At 40.1% G+C, this 22,080-nt stretch overlaps 1 protein-coding gene across 3 annotated transcripts in view; it reads left to right on the forward strand.

The window, feature by feature from the left end:
• LDLRAD3 (low density lipoprotein receptor class A domain containing 3) overlaps positions 1–22,080 on the forward strand; it is a 137,313-nt gene that overhangs the window by 65,913 nt on the left and 49,320 nt on the right. For all 3 annotated transcript variants that reach the window (XM_080395490.1, XM_080395491.1, XM_080395492.1), the window contains exons 3-4: positions 12,984–13,109; positions 15,853–15,987. In XM_080395490.1, coding sequence (XP_080251616.1) covers positions 12,984–13,109; positions 15,853–15,987 — 261 coding nt within the window. The remainder of the gene's footprint in view (positions 1–12,983; positions 13,110–15,852; positions 15,988–22,080) is intronic.

The following is a 22,080-nucleotide window of genomic DNA, read 5'->3' on the forward strand; positions in this document are numbered from 1 at the left end:
GAAGCCACATGCTGAGCAGGCTTCTGCTACAGGTCAGCTTCGTCTCTTGCATGAGACACGGGTGCTTGCAAGGAACCCCTTGCAGTCAGAACTGAAGGGTTTATGATGTCTGCAGTTCTGGGTTGCACTCGGCATAGTATGGTGAGCCAAACTTTTCTGGAGTGGCACAAAACCAGGCTAACTATCATGGCCTTGAATGCTATGACTCATATTGGGGCAATCTGAGAAACCAGTTTAATCCAGGTGTCTAGCAGATGTGGAAGGAGCCCTTCTGTTTCTGGATCAGGGAATTAAAGCCCTCGGAACCCCTGCTGAAGTCAGGGTCCTGGTGAGAAATACCCCAGGAACTCCTACATCTGGTAGGCTGCATGCTGTAGTGCAAAGATGAAGGCCCGAGAAAAATTAAATTTTCTTTTTTTTGTTCAATTCCTTAAAGTGTTTTGGGGGTTTTTATTTATGTGTGGTGGGAGCTTTCTGATCTGTGTTTTTATGATTGTAACCACGCTTCTATTGTTGTCTTTGCAAGCATTTTTAACTGTCTTTGGCGGATTAGTAGAATAATATTTGAGATAATGCTGTAATTACTTGTTCATTGCTGATATGTTGGTGTATTTATTCTTGATTTCATCTTCTCTTATGTGTCTTAACTCTCTTCTTGGTTTTTATCTTACAGAGTTTGAACTGTGTGTTTATATATAAGAATGCCTGGGTTTTTTCACATTCCATTTTGTGTCCGTCTCTTCTTTCTTGGGTATATTTTCAGTTCCATATAATCTATCTAAACATATACCAGCGTTTTGTATAAAAGCTTTATAGTCTCAGAAGAGTTTATAAATCTTTTGGTGTCATCAGAAAGTGGACTGAGGTGGTGGCAGATGTGGCACAACTAAGCTTGCATCATTCAAAGTGTATCTGCTCACTTGTTTTTATTTTTTGTTGACCCTGTTCTGGTGGGCAATTAGATTGGATTAGCAATGTATTCTAGCTGTAATATAGAGCCCCCAATAACCATTTTTAAGTTTCCGCAAGGTTTCCTGTACCATATTGTTCCATGTCCAATTTAAAACCTATCGACCAGACGAATGTTCACTGCTCCCTCTGGTGTTCACTTGCAACAGGTTTTACTGCTCGACAAGTTCAGGAATGGAGTTTGCAGCAAAGTGTTCATAGTAAACAATTACGGACGGTCATGGATGAAATATAAAAAGTCTTTTCATAAGAATTATAAATGAAATCCACACTCTGCAATTGGCAGCCTGGGTTTACTAGATTATGTGAAGAATCTTTTTCCTGTGCTCTAAAACCTTTCACTTGGGAAACTGAAACTCTCCGAGAACAAAGGCAAGTGAAGTTTTCATCTTCAGACTGGTACTTAAGGTGCGTTTTGACTGACTTCATTACATCCAGTTTCCACAGAAGATGTTTTTTGGTTTTTTTTAAGAATTGTATGTATTAAAAACTTCACCACATCAAAGGGGTGGAAATTATTTAGAAAAGGAAAAAGCCCCCTGAAACTGAAGTCACAGCTGAGGAAGTTGCTCTGTCATTGGAGAAGCTGTTGAGTGCAAGAACTCCTACACTGGCAGGTGCAGCTCTCAGTAGAAAGGAGGAGGATTCAGTGGGGACTGCACCAGGTTCAAACCCATGCCATATGCCTGGAAGGCTCAGATGAGGACTTTCAGACTGTCTTGTCTTACCCTCTTTGATGTGGGGTACATTTCGAAAGGCCTTTAAATTTGTTGCTGTTAAATGCATATATATATCTAAAATGGAATTTGCTTTGATAAGGAGTGTGCTTCGAGTCTGCTCTATAGGAAGATCATGAGCTGGAATTATGTTAAGGTACATTATGTACCCATGCTTTTCCATTTATGTCCCAAAATTAAAATGGAGGGTTAGACAAAATTTACTGACAAATGGTCATTACTATCAACCCAAATGATTCTGGTGACAGTCTGAATTTAGATGTTTGTCCTCTCCTTCCCTTACGCTTGGCTGTAAGAGTAGGCAAATTCATGACTTCCCCACTGCTAAGAATAAGTAACCAGATCTAGTAGCCACTTTAAAAGACAGAGAGAAAAGGTCTTGTAGATACAGTGAGTTCTGCAGTCTCTGTGGGCTCTTTAATGACTGCTTAATATGATACTCCTCGGGGACTGCATCGCAGGGGCTGAGTGTACTCTGCATCTCCCAAGAGGCATTCAGTGCTTGGCAGAATCTCATGACGGGGTGTGGATTTGGAAATCAATGTCCATCCTTTTAATATACATATACATATATAAATATTTCATAATCTGGAAGTGGCTGTGTATAACTTGTGGGGTGGGGGGAACTGCATGAATTTTCTTTTGATTAGATGCTGAATCAGGGTGAAGTAGAGTTGGTTGGATTGTTGTCTATAGCTGGGCCTAGTAGAAATGGAATTGGCGGAGGGCTGAGTCTGTCATGCTGATCACAGCGTTAAAGGCAGCCTGGGAAGTACTGGTGGTTTGGTGGTTAGATCAGCATCTATGGTATAGAACACTGAAGCCATAACTTTTAACTGGAGTGGGTTTGATTATTTTTTTATTATTATTGTTATTTTATGTGAGAGTCTGGATTTTAACCTTTTTAAAATATTGTAATTCTTTATAAGAGAAGAAAAGCATCTATAATTATTACCTCTTGACCCGTTTGTTTGTAAAGAGATTACTGCAAAAAAAAAGAAGTGAAGATATTTTGCTTGGGTTTAGCCACTCAGCAGAGTCAGTCTAACAAACGGTTTTCAAGTACGGGAACAAATGGCACAAAAAATCTGGCTGCTGTACTTTTAAATAGTAGGCTTTAGGTTCAACAAGCAGAGCTCAGTGCACTGAAGAATGAGAGAGGCACTTTATTAATAGACATTTTTGCCCAATTCAGAAGGGATTGTCTAAACCAGCTGAGGTCTCCTAGAAACACAGCAGTGGGCCAAGAGCCTGAGTAGGGCTAGTCCTACACATCTGTAATGATTACTGATTTCAAATTATGTAATATATCAGTGGCCCTCAAAAATGACTCTTAAAATGTCAGTTAAAACTTGCTGTTAACTAAATCTAATGCTATAGAAGATGAGGGGCAGGGTGATATATTCAGGAGATGCATTCAGATTCCTGGGATTAAGATCCAGGATTGCATACCTGCAACAGTTTTTTTTCTGGGCTGCCCCATCATTTATAGATGAGAACTAATCTCATCTGCTGCAGTCTGCTGCTGCTAGCCAGATACACTTTTAGCTTTCAGAAGTTTCCAGTGCTGCTTTCTGATAAGTTTGAATTCTCTCTTGCTAGTTAACAATTTATAGCAGTGTAAGCTAAATAGCTGTTGAGTGTGTGTTGTATCACCACATTTTGGAAAAAGTAAATAAGCAACTAATGAATACTTGTAGGTAGGTTATTTGGCAACCTGCCACTTAAGAAACCCCCCAACAAAAAAACATCCCATACCCCCCCAAAAAAAAAACCCAAAAACCCCACCAACCAAAAAAGGGAACTCAACATCAAAATAAGTTGTCACGTTTAAGGATTTTATCTTATTATTCTAACACCATTCAAAAGTGTTAGAGCTGAGCTTGTACTCTTTAGTTCATCAAATCTGTATCTGCTACTTTGGGAAGTGTGAAGTAGTTGTGACATGGCTCATGGTACTCACCAGAGGGTTACATGGCTGTGAACTTCAGTCATTGTATGCAGTTTTGGATATGGTGACAAGCCTGTGCTGCAAATGGATGTGTCCAAAAACAGCTGAAAGGTTCACACAAATAACAGAGCTAGCTGTCAATTACTGACTGGTTTAACATGCTCTGTGATCCTCTATGAGCATGAAGGAGGACAATACAGACACAAGGAACAAGATAAAGGCATAGAGATAAATATAAAAGTAGTGAGTTAAAATAACTGGTGTAATTACAGCAATTTGAGTACTTTAAAACTCTATTCCTGCTAAATTCTATGTGAGGAATATATGGAGGAAGTGTGGGGCTTGTGGGTTTTTTTGAGTATGGTTTGGGAATTTAACTCTCCTGATAAACAAGACTAAACAGTTTACCTTCGTGATACGCTGCGTTACACTACATCCATCTTAATCTAGTGCATTTTAAATGTCTGTGGAGAAAGCACATGTCTGTAAGAAAACCTGTAAGTAGGTAATTTTTTTATTATTATTTGACTGCTTAGGGTGTGTGGGGGTCAATATGTGCAAGGAGAAAATCTAACAGCAGCACCAAAACTAAGGAAGAGAGAAGCTTTCTAGCAGAGCTTGCACCCCAGAAGAATCGTAGCAATGCAAAGCTGCAGTCAAAGTAGATTCTGTGCATTTGTATTAATGGAGTAAGCATCGTCACGTGCTAGGATTCAGGCTGCCAGGTTTTGTGCAAACAACAATCTTATAAAACTGTACAAAACCTGTGTTTAGTGGTCCTGTACTTATTTATAATCCAGTAATAATTTGTGTAAAAGGCTAATGAAATTAACACTTTTTTTCTTTTTCTAAGTAACTAGAATACATAGCAGAAAGCTAGGAATTCCTCTGTAAAAGTAGTTGTATGTATGGTAGTAGTCATACATATACCCCTGGAATACCTCTGGACTTCTATTTGCAATTTATGATCACTGAGTGCTTTAGGTTTCCTTTTGTTTTTCTTGCTGCTTCCCATTATCTTCTGGTTGACCTGGAAAATTTGTTGCAGGTAGGTGACAGACATCAGAATTCTGATTCAGCAAAGCTGAGTATTAAGCAATGCATGAAATTAGCATCTGTATTAATTGGGAAGATACTGTAAGCCAGCTGCTGATCTTTTTGTCACTTACTCGGATGACTCTCAAATTTGGAATATCAAACTGGAATTAAATCTTGTTTTCACTTATGATTAAGCCACCAAATACTTTGTAGTTATAATAAGACTTATAATGAAGTGACAATGGTGAACTTTTCATTTGAAGCTCAATTACAGAAATTTACATGGGAGTAAGGGCAAGTGCAGTAGCTACTTGTGTTTGATAGCTTTTTATGCAGGAAGATCAAGAGGGTTTGTGGTGCTGAATATTTAAACCTCTTGATGGTCTCCTCTAGATAGGGGTCAGTAAATAGCCCAGTTGGAGAGCTTGAAATCAGAAAGGTTTAACAGTTGGATGAAATCAGCGGCACAACTGAAAAAGAAAGATCAGGTAGCTAGCCCAGGATGGAGTGAGGGATCATAGCCCATCAGGCTACTGTCCTCTGAGGTGGGTTGTCCTTGCTACTGAAGTCCCTTAAGGGTGGTGTTCTGTCCTGCCTGTGTGCCTCCTGAGTAGCTTAACAACTTTGAAGTTGTGCTTAATTTGGATGGTGCAACAGCTGATTGAGTATTTGTCCTTTTGTATGATATTACTGCTCAGGTTGTTTAATGAGTAGTAACTTCTAAAATACTTCTTCTAGTGAGAAATTGCTTTACTAAGTGTCTGAAAAACAAGCTTCTCTGTACTGTCTTCAGACATCTGCTTTGTGATGATCTCGAAGGACTGAAACATTGACTCCTAGACTATGAAAGATTACTTTAAAGCCTTACTATCTGGCAAGAAATAAAAGCCACTGACTCATAGTAGTCCAATGTAGAAGGGCTTTCACTTCTTTTCAAGGGAAGCAGTTTACTCTTCATGGCAGCAGACTCCATTGGCTTTTTTACTTTAGTGTTGTCCCTTCTCTCTTACTGTGAACTATAGTGTAAATACTGCCCATTTAAGTTGCTGATAGTTTACTGTGTTGGAGGCAACCTCTGATGTTTCCTATGGGGCTAATTCCACTACTTTAAGAAAACAAAAATAATGCTGCCTCTAAAATAAAATACTTCTTAGGTTCACTTTCTCTGAGTTTACATTAGCAGTTTATGACTAGCAACTCTTTCACCTGAGTGGTTAAACAGGGAGCAAAGGTAAGAGTGACCCAAGAGCTTTTTGTAGGTGCAATGATTGCTCTGCAGTTGATTGTGTTTTTGATCAAAACTCATTAAATAGTTATTTTGTCTTGAATTGGAGGATTTCTGGCATAGTAGAGTTGTGGGTGGATTTTATGCTGGGAAGAGCACTACGGTTCTCATTTTTTTTCTGAATAGGAAAAAGCAAGCAAAGGAGGTGAAACTTCTCTGTGTAATTCTGCGAGACAGCCTTGTTGAAGAGGTCTGTGAGCCAATAAAAGACGCATTTGTCCTCTGTGCAGAGGCAGCTGAATGACCACAGGTAGTGGTGGATTTCCCCACTGAGAACTGAACTGAAAATACTGTAGGGTCCAAACAGCAATTAAGTAACCCAAAATAACTGTTAGTATTAACTGAGTTAGGCTTTGTATCATTTCTTGGGGTGAAAGGGGGCAGTATCCTGGTGTCATCCTGCTTGTATTATGTAGTGTTGTAAAATAAAACTTTCTTCTCTTTGTAAATGGATGTTAAAATTTGTTTTTCAAAGAGCAGGGGCAAGTTGAAAAGATGGCTACCTTTAATGTCTTCGTGTAGTCTCTTTACTAAAATGCTGTGCGTCATCATGCACATATCAAGAGAGACTGAATTTACGGTGCTGTCTGATGTGGCTGTGGCATTTCTCAACATAAACAAAGAGCAGCAGAGAATTTTAAGGTGGTTCATTACCAAAGTCAAGAAAATACCTGTGGCTCTGCAATAATATAGCATCTGCACGCAACAGTTTCTGTCTAGGGAGTTGCTCTTGTCACATGCAAGTAATCAAATTTTGATTAGCTGAATAAATAATCATCTGTTGTTGGACTGTGACATGTGGGTGTGAAACAAAATAAAGTTATTTTGCCTGATTGTTACCTGGAGGGTTCTAAGGCAACAATAGTTCAAAGATGCTGATGCTGAAATACTGTAGTTTACTTCTAGCTGCAGGTTGTCACAAAATGTCTGCTGTTGGATCTGCTACATCCCATTTCACTCACTCCAGACTGAAATATTTCTCAGTTATTTTGCAAAACAGAAATGTTTGCAGAAATAAAAGAAATGTGCTTGTCCTGGTGGTTGCATCACGTGGGGTGCCAGTTGTATGCTATCTTTGCATGTTGCATGCAATAAGCAGTGCCTGGTTCACTGTAACTAGTTGAGAAACGATTTCAGGTGTGAACTTGCTGGCTCAACAGTAATGATTCAGTTGAAGTTTCTTACCTAAAGTTTCATTAGCAAGACTGTGTGCTGGCTTCTGTAAGAGAAACAACCTGTTATACGTGTCTCTTTAAGCACTGTGTCATTATAGTGGGGCACTGCTTTAAAATTTTACTGTGGTATCTGAAACAGTAGGTTAGTATCTACTTAGAGTTACAGATCAAATTTTTTTTTCCAAGAAGTTGGGTTATGCCGTCTTGTTCTGGCTGTATTCCTCAAATCTGTAGTCCATAACTGCACTTGCTGATAATTATAGAAGACATTTGATCTCTTTACCCTATCTATGGAGTGAAAATTCACCTGCCTATCATAATCTGTTGCAACTTTCTAGCTGGGTTTTAAGTCTTTGTAGCCAAGTCAGGAGTGTCAGAATTGCTCTTTATACAAGGGGGTATCTATATACAGGAGAAGGTTTTACACAGTATATGCCAAATCTGATTCTCCGCACCACCACCACCCCCCCACCCCCCGTTGTTCATCTCTGCTGAGAAATAAAGTGGATTACACTTTCTGAAAAATAGTGTTGTTTCACACTTGGTACCCTAAAGATAGCAAAATGTTTTTCTGTTAATGCTGTAGAGCCGTGCCTGCAAACTGTCACATCTTCAGTGGAACGTACAACCGGTCCTGATGGGAAGTTACTGTTTTGTTAAAGCTTTAAAAGAAGGGGGTGGGAGGCTTGGTTTCTGTGTAGCATAAGGAGCAACTTCACAGACTCACATATACAACTGCCAAAACAGTTTTCTTGAACTTAAGCAAACCAACCGGGGGAGGGGAACGTGTGGCAAGCTTGTTCTGTGGCCAGCAGTTCTCTGCCACCATCTTCACCACTTGCTTCATGTTTGAATTTTAAGAGATAGGAAGAATATTTTAGGGGAGAGCAATCTCTTCCCATGTCTAATGAAGTCAGAGGAGGCTCCTCCAGTGCATGTCAGTGGTGCACTGACAGCTCTTTCTAAATACCATGGCAATACCCCTTTGTGTAATGTAAATACAGATTCATGTTAATGTTTCAGTCCTGCATGGCTTCTCCCATTACTAGGTAACAAATGAAGAATTGGAGTGAATCAATCCTTTTCTGCCATAGGTTAACAATTGGTTGAATGTCAGTTTATTTGGGGTGAGTTTTGTACTTGCTATATTTCTGAAATCAGACTGGATCTGCTATTTGAGTAGTCTTTTTTTTAGACACAGTTTCGTAAGCTGCTGTGTGATTTCTTGCTGTATTTCAACTATGTCCATCAGTCCTTACCTCTTCTCCTCCAGCATGTGGTCTCTCAGTTTAAGTTCTGGAGACCTGGGCTTGGGACTTGCCAGTTCCTTTAAAAACAGCCAGCTTCTCCCTTCCCTTTCCTTTAGCTGGTTGTAACACCAAGGCTAAATAAGGTTACACAATCCACATGCATCTATGTCCTTTTTCACTCCTGTTTTGTCATTTCCTGATATCCCAGTAATTTTTGATTGCCCGGAGCCCATTTCAGCCAAGTGTAACAGAAGGATATAGATCGCAAAGGTAATGCTGTTCTTGAAAGCTTATCAAGGCTGAAATCACTGAAGGAGCCAAACAGGTAGCTGCTGTGGAGTAATCGTAAAGCTTTTCATTTAGAGCTCTGTCTGAAAACTTGAGATCTGTGCAGTAGAAGACATGAGCAGAGAGCAACATGAACAGAGCAACAGAGAATGATGAGCAAATGAGAAGAAAACAGTTTTTGACAGTCTTTTAATGGGAGTAGGAATTGCAGAGGAGTGCTGTGAGTAGTGGAGCAAATGACTTGAATCTGCTACAGGCAGTTGTGGTCCTGGTATGCATATCTGTTACTTGAGGGTGCTGAAGATGTGAAGAAAACTAATAGCCCCTTCATGTTAAGGATATCTCCAGAGATCATTGCAGAATGGGAGGATATGTTTCTGCTCAGGAATAAATGATTTTGCTTTCCTTAGGAACTTTATGAGCAATGACCAAACAACACTTGCTTGAAAACCTTGGGAAAACTGTGGCAGATGAAAGGAGGATGTCAAATTAGAACTAAAGCAGAAATTCCCCCGTGGAGTTCTCCAGAGTGGGGGATATGGCTTAGACTAAGCCATTACTGGTTTCTCATTTTTCCTGCATTTATGCACAACATATGAGAAATGTATTTTGTGTCTGGAATTGGAACTTGGATAACTGAGTTCTGTTTGTTGGCGAGACTTGTATCTAATAAATGGCTAGTTATGAGACTAGTGAATCACTATGGCGTTTGAAATGCTTCTTTATTTTTTTGGGGTGTCTAATGTAAATAAGTTTGACTTTGGATTCATTTGTGTATGTATCATGCCTGTTGCAAATATAGAGTTACATTTGGGGTTTTTGTTATTTCCTTCCCTTGAGTTTTAAAAAAATAATAATAATAAAAAATCAGTAGACAAATTTGAAGGTGTTTTAGTTTCTTGTTTGGTTTTGGGCTGTGGTTACTAGTATGTGCTCTTCTGTTAAACAGTTATTCTAAAACACAATTTGCTTGTTCTCTGGCTGCTGTTGCAAGAGGAGGAGAAGATAGGAAAAGGTCTGGCGAGAAAATGTTGAACTAAACATTATTTAGCTATCTAGGTAATACTTCCATTAAGCCATTGTCCTGAATGGTCTCTTCCTCTTTTTGATGGGATATCGGGATGCTCTGGACAGAAGAAAGAGTGCATTTTCCAGAAACTCAGCTTTGTTCCTGGTCATTCCATCACCTTTTTCCTCCAGATGTGGTCAAACATCAAATATTGCTTATGGCTTCACTGCAGTAGCTCAAGGGTAATGAAGCAGAAGTGCTTTGGGCCTTCTTGCCTTAGGGGTCAGGACAGCTGAGATTGCTGTGATGTGTCTGTTGTACCTGAAATGGAGCCCCTGCAGCATTTGCCACCACTTGTAGTTCTGGTGAGGAATGTGCAGACACATGATTTCTGCTCTTCAGAGGGCCAGAGACTTGGGGTTTGATGATTCTGTCTGAAGTCTCTCTGGAAAGGTAAGGCTGTAAGAGTAAGAGATGGTCCATATTAGATATTTTAGAAGTAAATAATGTCAACGCCTTAATTTGGCAGGATGAGGTGAAAAGGCACTTCTGAATGTGATTTGCCAGAAAGTTGATAGCCTCTGAATTCAGACCCCAAATGACTAAAGTAAACCTGTTTGAAGAAACGGGATCCAGTCAGTGTTAACAGGCAAAACCACGGTTGCTGCCCCTTTTTCTTGTTTCTTCATTCTCTCTTCTTCTTGGAACTGTTCTGGCTCAAAATACACCTCTAAAAAAGGAAACTGTTGGAAGCAGTCATCTGGTCTGGGAAATGTACATGCACTGCATGGTTTCAAAAAATGTTAACTCTTAGAAAAAGGAAAACAAAACAAAACACATGAAGCATTGGACACCTTTTCACATACTGTGTTATTACCACACACTGCAAGCAGCAGCTTGGCTGCCTGGTTAGTGTGCTGAATATTGGTCAAATGCTAATGCAGACTGTTTGCTTCAGTGATGGTCTGCAAATCTGTTGCAAAGGTGTTTGTTTTGCTGCTTTTTTTTAAAGGCTGGGAGTATGGTACTGCCTCAGACCTTGTGGTTACTGAAGTATTTAGCTCAGATCAGTCTGCCTGAGCTTTAACAGGAGTTGCTCATTGAAGGTGTGTGAAGAATTGCAGGGACTCGGATGTCTAGGCTGAAGATTTTCCACTACTGGTGGTGTTAAGCATGGCAGCAGGTAACAGCTGTTTCTCTCTGAAGTAATGTTTTACTTTTTTCTCCTCATGTGGACCTTGGATACTCTTCAGAAAAAATGGTAGTTGAGTATGTGAAATTCAGTGATACATCCTCTTTTACACTTCGTAATTCTAACTGAAAATTACTGGTATAATAAAAACATGTTAAGAGAGGAACTGCAGGGATTTGCTTTTGGAGGACACTAAATCAAGCAAGAGTTACTGTAGCTGTGAGTTGAAAACAGTTTATATGCACACTGATGAGTGATGGAAGAAGGCTTTGCTACAGCTGCACTTAGTTTTTAACCCTGGAAGAGAGAATTCCTTCCAAATTAATGCTGAAGCTGTTTGTCCCTGTTGGATGTACTTTTTTTGTCTGTACTCTGGTTGTTCTCAACCTTGGCCTAGCCTTATAAAACTGCGCAGGTTGGTGTATTGATATGCCATATGGCTACATAAAAAGACTGCCTGTCACTGTGATCTCCAGATCTGTCATGTCTCAAAACCTGGGAGTTGTAAATGCGTCTTGTGGATTTGGTGTAGGAGTAGGAAACATTTACTCAAAAGGCCCACAATTTATGAAACTGGCTTCTTTTCTGGTGTTCTCCCATCAGTGGTCTGTGCATGGTATTTCTGTGTGTTCACATTGCATAGTACACACCTTCCTGTGGTTACCAGCATGCTCTTCCTGCAGTTACTGGCTTTGCTTTAGAGTGGACTTTCTGAAGAATTCAGCGTCCTGTGATGTGGTCCATTGTGTCATGTGCTAATTTGAAAAAGCAAAAGGGAGAAAAACATCTAACCACATGTCTTGTTAATTTTATTTTTTATTTTTTACTTTAGGAGTTGCTTTATTCTAGGCTGGTGATACCACAAGACTTAACTAGTGTTTGCCTTGAGCATCGTGGTGGAAACAACTGCATCACTCTAGCTGAGGGCAGTGTTTTCTTCTTGCTGTGAAGAGTTGCTGTGCCATAAAAAAAAGTGAAGTACTTGAGATCATAATGAGATTCTGTAATCATTTGTTAAATGCATTTTGATGCTATTGTTAGTATTTAGTGTTACATGAATAGCTGTGCTGGTACTATGAACAAACAGATGTGGTTTCTGTCCTGAAGAACTGTATAACGGATGATGGAGAGAAGTACAGCAAGAGATGCAGTTCATATACTCATGTTCCTTTGCACCCCATTGTATACAGATTGTGCTAAATAAATGTGGTGTTATAGTCTTTTCTTTTTCGAGTTCGATTTTTGCAGCCTGAAAAATACTTTAGTTAAGGTCTCTTTTGTTTCTTATTCTTAGAAAGACACTAACTCACTTGGTATCTCTGTATTCCTCCTTTCCTTCTCCCAATGTTTTCTTACTATTTGTACACCTGTCTTTGCCCAAGTTTGCCTCCAGGTCCCAGATTCTCTGAACTTGCTACCATGTTCATTATCACTGTCTGCCTTGGGCTCTTCACCGTTTGGCTTCTCTGAGCAAGCAAGTGTACAAAATCTAGACTTTTGCTGCAATTTAGTGTTTTGGACTCAGTGTGACATATGGCTACAGGCTGGGGGGGCTACCACTAGTCCAGCTACACCTTTCTTAGCCTCTGTGGGTTGTTGTCTGCTGCCCAAGAACTTGCTTAGATGTCTGTCTCTGGGACTTGTGCTTGGGATGGTGACGTTTACAACAGACTTCCATGCAAAGAGGAGTTAGTAGGACCCTCTTATTTTAATATTTTTCCTTCAGTGCTTCTAAGTTGGTCAAATTCACATGGTCCTTCAGAGAGACAGGACTACTTGCTTGCCAAATTTACAAACTTATATTCCAAAGTGTTGAGCAATTTACATTTTTTGAGAGCCATTTGACTTATTTTAAGTTTGAATGTTTCGGTCATTCTGGAAATCGTAAAAATTGGAAAAAAATCAGCCTAAGCAAGTGAAATCTCACAAAAAGAACCTTAAAGTAGTTGAAGGCAGGCCATAGGGAACTTGGAAGGCACCTAACATGGGTGCCACCAGCACTGCCTAGAGTACCCTAACCTGCACAGCTGCTACAAAGTCTCATTTAACATTTGTAAATTGTTTCCCTCATTTTTCCCTTTTCTCCCAGCGAAAGCCAAGTCCAAGTGCGGTGCCACGTTCTTCCCCTGCGCTAGCGGGATCCACTGCATCATTGGCCGCTTCCGGTGCAATGGCTTCGAGGATTGCCCCGATGGCAGCGATGAGGAAAACTGCAGTAAGTGCAAGCCTACTTGTCAGTGTGGCTCCTTTTTTTTTTTCTTTCAGCTAATTAATACTACCTGGAAAGGAAGCATTCATTAGCCTTTAGTTTGAGTTGAATACTCTCCCTGTCATTTATGACCCAGATGATCCCTGTGCTTTTCACCTTGCCTGTCTTTTTTTTTTTTTTAAAAGGTCCAGCTCAGTTTTTTGTATAGAATGCCTATATGACACTACAAGTGCCTTTGTAACTTTGAAATGAGATTTAACTTGCGTGTTTGCTTTGAACGGTACTCTAGTCAGATGTAACTCAAATTGGGTAAATATTAAGTATTACTTAAATTGTTTAATTTTTATTTGCCTGTTTCTTGTCACTGAAGAATATGACTTGTTCATCAGCACGTTTAGGTTTCGCTGTTCATACATGTTCTCAAACAGAAAATAAATAAATAAATAAAGGGTTATTCAGTGAAACAAGTTCTTGGGAGGAGAAGGAGGTTCTCCACATCAGGCATGCCTGCCAATATATTAGCTTGACCAGCTGTTCAGCAGCTTGCAGGAAAGTTGCAGCAGAGAGATTATCTGAAGTGCTACTTGCCTTGGGCTATACCCCCTGCATGTGGCTGGCTGCACAGATCCATTTGTATCCAAGTCTAGCAGGGATATATCATAGCAGTAAGGAAAGGTTACGTTTGATACAGCAGCTCTGTTGCTATTATCAGGAGCTATTAAAAGCACAGGTCTGTAGGTAGAAGCTTGCAGCAAATACTTGCTCCTTCTCTTGTTGCAGCATGTTGAGCTTTTCCTTTTAATGACATTTAAAGGTCAGGAGGAGGACAACAGATACCAACTTTCAAAGATAACAAAAGGGGTGATCTTCACAGTGATCCATCACTGTCTGCTTCTTGGAGGACTTGCCTTTCTTGTTTATGTGCCCCCCAGCATGAAGTCTCTGGTTTGGGCCCTGGGAGGACTGTGGCAGGGAGATAGCACCTCTGTGGAGCAAGTGAAGCTACAGAAAGAAGACGGAAGGCTATGGAAATGACTCTGGGTTACGCTTAAACAAGTGAACTAGAAAGAAGTTTTCACAAAAGTGCTGTGAGAATATTCTTGAAATGGTGGACTGACAAGTGGCAGGTCTCAACTGAAAATGCACCATCTCATGGAGCTGAGATGAATGACCTAATTTCCCATGAGCTTGTAGTGTGTGACTGCAACAGGACCTTACAACTGATAACATGCTGCTGATCTCTCTGTTTCTCTATACCATTTCAGCATATATTTGATATTTTCTAGCTCATCCAAGTGTCTACTCACTGTTTTGCTTATGTAGAGGAAAAACACTGTAGACCCTAAAGTGACCTGGAAAAATCAACAAGTACGCAGCAGTTTCAGACCAAAGATTTAGCATGTTCATGATAAGTGTGCTTTTGGGGAGCTGTAGGAGTTTAGAATGTTTGCTATATATACTCCAGGTTATATGCATGGCAGACTTTAAAGTTTTATGTTGGTTTTGGGTTTTTTTTAAGACTCTTTAAAGGCAGCTCTCTAAAGAATAAAAAATAGGAAGCCGGTTGTTATTTGGGATCTGTAATCCCCTTTTTTATTGTAGCAGGGAAGCTCTTTTGAAACAGACAAGACATCTAAACAGCTTTTTTTTTTTAGGTTTTCAATTGGAAAGTTGCATTCTGTTTCTGTTACCTCGTTACCAAAAACTGGCAGGAGTTCAGAGAAGAGTGCCAAAAATTATTATGGGACAGAGAGATTGATTTATGAGGAAATATTAGAAACTCCTAAATTATGCATATCTCAGCTAAGTGATGACTATGTTGGAAAATAAAGCTATATATGCTGTATGTGGAGGGTGCAAACACTGTTAAAGGAGGGATAATGTAGTTATGTATGCTGGGCTATAGTGCTGAATAGAGACGAAATTAGAAAAGAGAAAACTAAGATGAATATCAAGGAAACCTCCTTGGCAGTGAGATGCATTGAAGCTGTGATGTAATCTGCTAGGAGAAGTGTTGAAAACTGTGCTCCTCAAAGCTTTAAACGAAATTAGGCATAACAACTTACAGTGTGTTTACTGCTTGGTTTGGCATGGATGAGAAACTGCTCTACCTAAATAAGTCTGCTTAAATACTGTTCTGTTGCTCTGCTGGGCCTTAGGTGAAAGGATTTTCTGGGTGCTACTGCAATGTGTGTGTTAGCCTTAAAAAGGAGTTGAAATTCAAACACTAAGATGTTGAGAAACATCAACATTGCCATTGTGTTGACTCAAAATAATGAGGACGATAGGGAAGGTGGAAGAAGAAGCAGAGGTAAATAAACCACTGCCTGGCAGTTCTCAGCCGGAGTTGTTGGCTTATAATACGGAACTCGAGCTAAACTGAGTTTGCTGTGATGGGAAGCAACAGGCAGTGTTTATGGTAGGCAGTGCTACCCTCCATATGTCTTCAGTGTGAGCAAATGCTGAACGCTGAACAGTGATTGTGATAGGGGCTCTCATGAAAGTGAACAGAAGGCTTTTAACTGTGGGTGGACTAAATCTCTTCTAATTGTAATGAATCTTGCATGAATTAGAAATTCCAGTGTGCTCTGTTCAGAGAGACAAGGTTGGTTTGCCAAGTTACTCCCACGTATTCAGCAAATTGACCAACTGGTGAGTTGTGACCTGTTGCTGTTGATTGTTTAATGGCTATTTCACTGCCTGGGTAAGAGAATTTCTAATGAAAGATCTCACTTGCTTTTTTTTGCAGCAGCGAATCCCTTGCTTTGCTCTACTGCCAGATTCCACTGTAAAAATGGTCTTTGCATTGATAAAAGCTTTGTGTGCGACAGTCAAAATAACTGTCAAGACAATAGTGATGAAGAAAGCTGCGAAAGCCCTCAAGGTAGGCACAGTGGTTTTATTCTATTCTGCAATTCTGTACCAACTCCAATTAATGCGGAACAGGCTCAGCAGAAAATATGATTCTGTTGGCTTGCTCAGTGTTGGCTAGAGCTGTGGTTTCCCAATTCTGCAAATAATGAGTGTGAAATGTGTAGAGTGTGTGTGTGCGCACATACATTTCATTCTCAGCGCTCAGAAGACTAGTATCTTGTTCAGATCAGTAAAAATGCGGTTTTACAGAAAGCGCTTATATTCTGTGATCCAGTGCTCACTGAAGTTACTGGGAATCCATTTAGTGGCTTCTGTGTGAGATGGATTGGACGCAGAGTGATCAATAATAAAACTTTAGTTTGAAGTAGTTCAGCATTCTATCTATTTACCAGATGAGTAAATCTGTGTAGCTTTAGATCCTCATTGCTCAGTTACTTTCTGAAAGTGCATGCTTCACTGCAGGACAAGTATGCAGTGAAATAATTTATTCCTACCCTTCCTTGTTTCTGTATTTAGAGAAAAGGATTGAGGGCAGGAAAGAAATTTTTTGTTTGAAAATTGTTGTGTATTGAGTCTTGTGAGAATCTCAAAATACAATCTGTGACAATTTCTTCTTTTTGACTTATGCTGTAGAGTCTACATCTAATGCTCCTCACTTTTGTTTTCTGTAAATTAATGCCATAGTATTTTGTAAAATGTGAAGCATATATGAATGACTTGAGGTTAAAAAATAATGTGTATTGGACATCAGCCACTAAACATTTTAATGTCTGAGTTACTACGGATAGATTAGAGTAAGCAAAAAATGGGGAATGGTGGGTATCTGCAGGGGAAATGCAATGTGCTTGGGCCTATAAAAAGCAGGACACATGGAGGTAAAGCAGGATATGAAGGAAGAAGAAATTAGGGAAGTGGAAGGAGAATGACTAATATCTAGCTGTGCTGATGATTTAGTCCTTTGTGGAAGGTAGAATAATTCTGAGCTTAACACGGTGACAAACATTTACAGCTTACAGGGGAAGAGGAAAACACACAACAGCAATGCCAACAAAACAGGGTTTATAGCAGTGGTATGGGACCATCTCCTCTTTGTCATTCCTCAGCCTAACCTATGAGTTCTTTCCTTTGGCTCCGTATGTAAGGGGTCACAGGGTCATCCTGGTAACTTGCCTGCTTGCTGGGCTACATCACAGCCTGGGAACATAGCTCTGCTTGGATCGGAGTCTAGGAGAGGGGGCTCTGGCCTGACCCTACCCTCTGTCTCGGGAGGGAGGAAGGAAAGGGCTGGTGAGGGACTAGCGTGTGTGTATTGCTCTTGCAGCAGTTGCTGCCCCTGTGCTGAGGGCTGAATTGTTTTTCACTACAGGCCTAAGGCAGCCTTATAAGATTAATGCGGGTGGCAAGGTTTCTTGTTGGGTTTCTTTTTTTTTTCTTTTTTTTTTTTTTTTAGCTTCTGAAGCTTAAAGCAGCAGTGTTCTTTTCCAAGGTTGGGATGACTGCTTCCTCTGCAGATTAATTGGCTGGATTGCCTCCAGGTTGTTTGTTGTCATGACAATCTGCTTTTGGAAGTGACTGTCAGGCTCAAGAGAAGAAAAGAGCTGTATTTCATGAAACCATTACTTTTGTCTTTATCTTTGGTCCCTTCTGGAAAAGTCAGATTAGTAAGAGGGTTAAGCAAAGTAATTCTGTCTGATTCTATGTGTGAAAGAGCCCCAGACAAGGAATACAGAGTGCTGTCATTAGGGCCAGAGCAGCAATGGTTTATGGGGTTTTTATTAAATGAAAAAAAAAAAAAAGGGTCCAAGTACAGGGCTGGGAATGAGGAGTTTCCAAAGGGAGATGCTGGTTTTGGGGAGCGTGTGTGATTGCCTTTAACCCTTTGGCAGCTCAGAGCCTCCCTCAATTGCTGTTTTGCCATCTGTAAGTAGACGAGGCTCACATACTTGTCTTGCAAAGCAAGGATTAAACAGTATAATGTGCTCAACTTCCCATCTGAATGTAAATGACTATTTCCCTCTGGAGTGTGCAGCTATGGGGTGTATCTGTCCTGGCTTCCAAACACACCAACTACTTTGTGTTAATTGAGAATTAGAGGCTACTGTGGACAGTCTTTCATTTCTCACAATTCTTTCTACAGCAGATCTAATTACTGTAATTACAATGAGTTTCATGTTAACACAGTACCCAAGAATCCTGGTCATTAACTAGAATTCAAGTGCTCTGGGTACTTAGGGACAGAGCAAAGCAAATCTGTAAGGTATTACAGAATTAAGATAGAGAGGGTTCTTCCCACTAGCTATGTTACCATGTCAAATGTGATAGCTTTAGTTCAGTGTAATTGAGTGTAGTCTGACACGAGATTGCCCTTGTGTGCTGTTTTTTGATCTAAAAATGTGTTGATTTAGAAATCACTAGCTAAGCTTCTGAACCACTGGATGATAGTGTCATTATTGCCATTTAACAGATGGGGAAGAAGGGGCATAGATCAGCTAAACAAAATGGTCCCAGAGTGACATCCTGGCTGGTAGGAGTAGAGCTTCATCTGTGCTTGTCTGCTCCAGGGGGATGCTATGGGACTTAATAAATGTTTGCAAAGTGTTTTGAGATACTATAATATCATGTGGAATAGAAGTGTGAATTATTAATTGGTACTTTGCTCCCCTGCTCTTGGGTATACTGACAAGCTTTTTAAATTAACACCTTTTCCTACTCCTCCATGAACTTCAAAGGCCTCCTTTATCCTGCTGTCATTACTGGAAAGCTCCAGTAGCATATCGGTTTGGTTTGTGTCAGATACTCCTCCATGCATAAAGATCCTTTCAATCAAAAAGAGTCACTCTGCAGGCTAGGAAAACAGGAATGTGACCCCATATTGAAAAATGTAGTGACCTGGCTTTGATATGGAACACTTCAAAATGTGTGGTCCTTGATGAATAATAGCTTTGCTAGCATGCTGCAATTTGAGATGAGCCTGAAGCCATGGGTATATAAAGATTAATTTTACTCATAAGTAGGGGTGGATTCATTTGGGGGGAGGGAGGCAGAGGCCCCAGGATTTATTTGTGAAAATGGGAGGAAGGTCAAATTTTTGAAAACAGGTTCCTGCCCTCCTTTCTTATTACTGCTTGTAACTGAGTGTTACACATTATAAAGGTTTGTATGTTGTGGGGGAAGTGTCAGTTAAAAAACTTAATCAGTGACAATTTAGCCGCAGGTCAAATAATTCTGCTCTAATTCCCAACAGTAAATATTTGTAGCTCTTGTAGCTGCCATGGCAAACGGCAGAGCTGTTCCTTTAAACCCACCCCAGCTATATTTTGGCCCTCTCCATTTTCCAGCATTGAAGTAGTGTGGCCAGACATTTCCCTTAGTCTGGAATGTGGTGCATTCATCAAAGTATGTGCCTGGGTTTGGGGATTAGATGGAGGATGTAACTGCTTGGGTTATCCGCAAGTTGCATATATGAATTGCTCTTTCTAAGGTGTTATTCCAGTTTTAACAACACTGGTAGCAATTGGAAATTTATGCGCCTGTTCTGTACTTAATGGATCTTAATCCAGGAAAGGTCCTCGCCCCCATACATTTTTTTCTTTTATTACTTCAAGACCTTTTTCCCTATGCCTTGAATTAGTTGACAGTGCTAATCATTCACAGCAGCTGTTCTGGGTGTACTCCTTGGGCCTGTCTGTCACTGGGGGGATTTCCTGCTCCACAACTGACATCCACTCAGTTGGAAGGGAGTTCCTCCCTCGTAATGTTTTTCAACGACCACGTAAATTTGTTCAGCTCTAGGACTGTATTTAATTTATTCTCTTAATTGCTTTTTATCTATATGTGTCTTCCCAGTGCTTCTTCCTTTAGAGTCTCCTTAATTTTGTACTTTTAGTCTCGAAAGCTTTAACACCAACCAAAGTGTACTGGATATTTTAATTCAAAGTCCTTTTGTTTTCATGGCCTTTCTTTTCTTTCCTTCTAAGTTTGCTGAATACCTTTATTAGCTTTAACCCCCTTGCCTAGGAAAGAGCCTTTTGTTGCTGTGAGTCAGCAACACTTTGGCGCTGTAGAGAGAGGCTCTTGGCTTCAGTAATGTTCTTACAACTCTTGCTCTGCAGTTGTTAGTAAACAGTACCCTTGTGGTCAAATTATAAACCAAATGTTTTGCAAGTGTCCTGAAGTTGATTCCTGCCCTGTGTTTCTACAGTGTATTTGGTAATGTCCACTGTTGCATGTGTGGATACTTCCTTTTTTTATTTTTGCATATTTTTTCATTGAATTTATGTTGGGGTTTTGATATACCCCAAAATTTTGAAACAGATTTAGAAGCCTACATGGTTGTCAGAAGTTTGACTTATTAAAATTAGGTTTTAAGTGATAATATAAATTCTGTAATGATGATTTCTGTGGATTTAGGTACAGGTAAAAGGAAGATGGGACATGGTTTAGTGATGGACTTGGCATTCCTAAGTTAACAGTAGGACTTGACGATCTTAAAGGTCTTTTCCAATCTAAATGATTCTGATTCTATGAAGTTGGAAGGGGACTGGCTGTAATGGTAAACGCTATGGCCTACTGCTGGTGTTTGCACAATTGAGTTGCTATGCAAAAAGAATTCTAGAGCTGACAGCCAAGTGGAACAGACATACTCTATAAATTTCAATGAAATGCCACAGAATTTAACTTAAGAAACACAAATAGCTCCCAGAACATCCCACTCTATAGAGCTTGTAACCAGCCCTTTGCATGTGGCAAACTGAAATTCTGAAATTCCGAAATTCCCAAATGCTGTGGTATCAGACATCCCAAAGCTTTGTAGTCTGATCCTGGCTGTGTATGTTTCCTTACGGAGTCTCTCTGACTCGTTATTCATTCAGTCTTTAAACTGAAGCTCAATTTGCAATTACTGTGCATGAGCTTAGCCTGTATTCAGCCTACATTAGGAATTTAATACTCGGAGCCAGACTAAATAGAAGCAGAAACTTAAGGAAGGATACAAATAAAATGTCACTGAATGTTTTATTAAATGAAAGCTTTTCCTGAGCATATTTAGCTCTCTAATATCCCTGTTTTATAATGCTGCTAGATGGAAATGTTTGTCAGCTCTGAATTCCTTCTTTCCTCTGTTCCTCTATTCCCTAATTAAGTCCAGGCTTCATCTTCTTTCCATTTTTCTTTCCTCGTGAGATTGAGAGGGTTCTTGTCAAGAGAGGGTTCTTGTCAAGAAAAAAATTGATCCATCTGCATGGATACTGAAAGGTAGGGTGAGCTGCAGTAGCCAGGTGTTCATATTAGTTGGTATTGATATTTCAGATGACCGACTGTTAAGCTCCTGTGCACACTTATTTCAACAGCATGCAGACTCCACAGTCCATGCTGCCTCCCAGGTCAGGTTGTGGTTTGTAAGATTGATTATTGATGACTTCGTTTGAACAGCAGATAACAACTGCACAGGCATTATTGTAGATGGTCCCAGACTCATTCAGAAGCATAGTAACTTCTGAGTGGGACTGAGAGAGGAATTCTTACTAAACTGTGCATGGAAGCTTTGCAAGTAATGTAAAATACATGTGGGTATTTTGGGGAGAAGTCCAGGCAGCTGGTACAAGTGGATTTGAGTTGCTACTTCTTACAGTTCCCTCGGCTTGTGAAGATGCAGGGTTTTGTTGCAGAACAGGCATATGAACCTGAGGAAGAGTCGTCTTGTGGATCATCATGTTGCTCCTGCAGGCATTTTGGCCTAGCTAGCATTTTGGCAGAACAGTTAGCAATAGACATGCTGCCAAGATGTTAGGCTACCCTACTGTTTAGAGAGCAGCTGTTCTATTAAGAGCAACTATAATATGGCCATAGAAAAGCAATGACTTCAGGTCTTCAAATGGACAACAAACTTAAAAGAGTGTTTGTAGATCTGGGAAGCATTCAGCCTCTTTGTCTAATCTCCTGTTTTGCCCATATTTGCATTGAAGCTCAAAGCAGTTACCAGCAGGTGTTGGCTTGGCTAGCGTAAAAATCAGTTTTATGACATAAGTCAAATCTTAGACAAGGTGTTGTATCACTGGGGGCTCACCATATTTATCAACAGCTTTAGCAGGGGAAAAAAGGAAGA

Source organism: Falco punctatus (genome assembly GCF_963210335.1).
Source record: "Falco punctatus genome assembly, chromosome: 7".
In the NCBI taxonomy this organism is placed as follows: Eukaryota; Metazoa; Chordata; class Aves; order Falconiformes; family Falconidae; genus Falco; species Falco punctatus.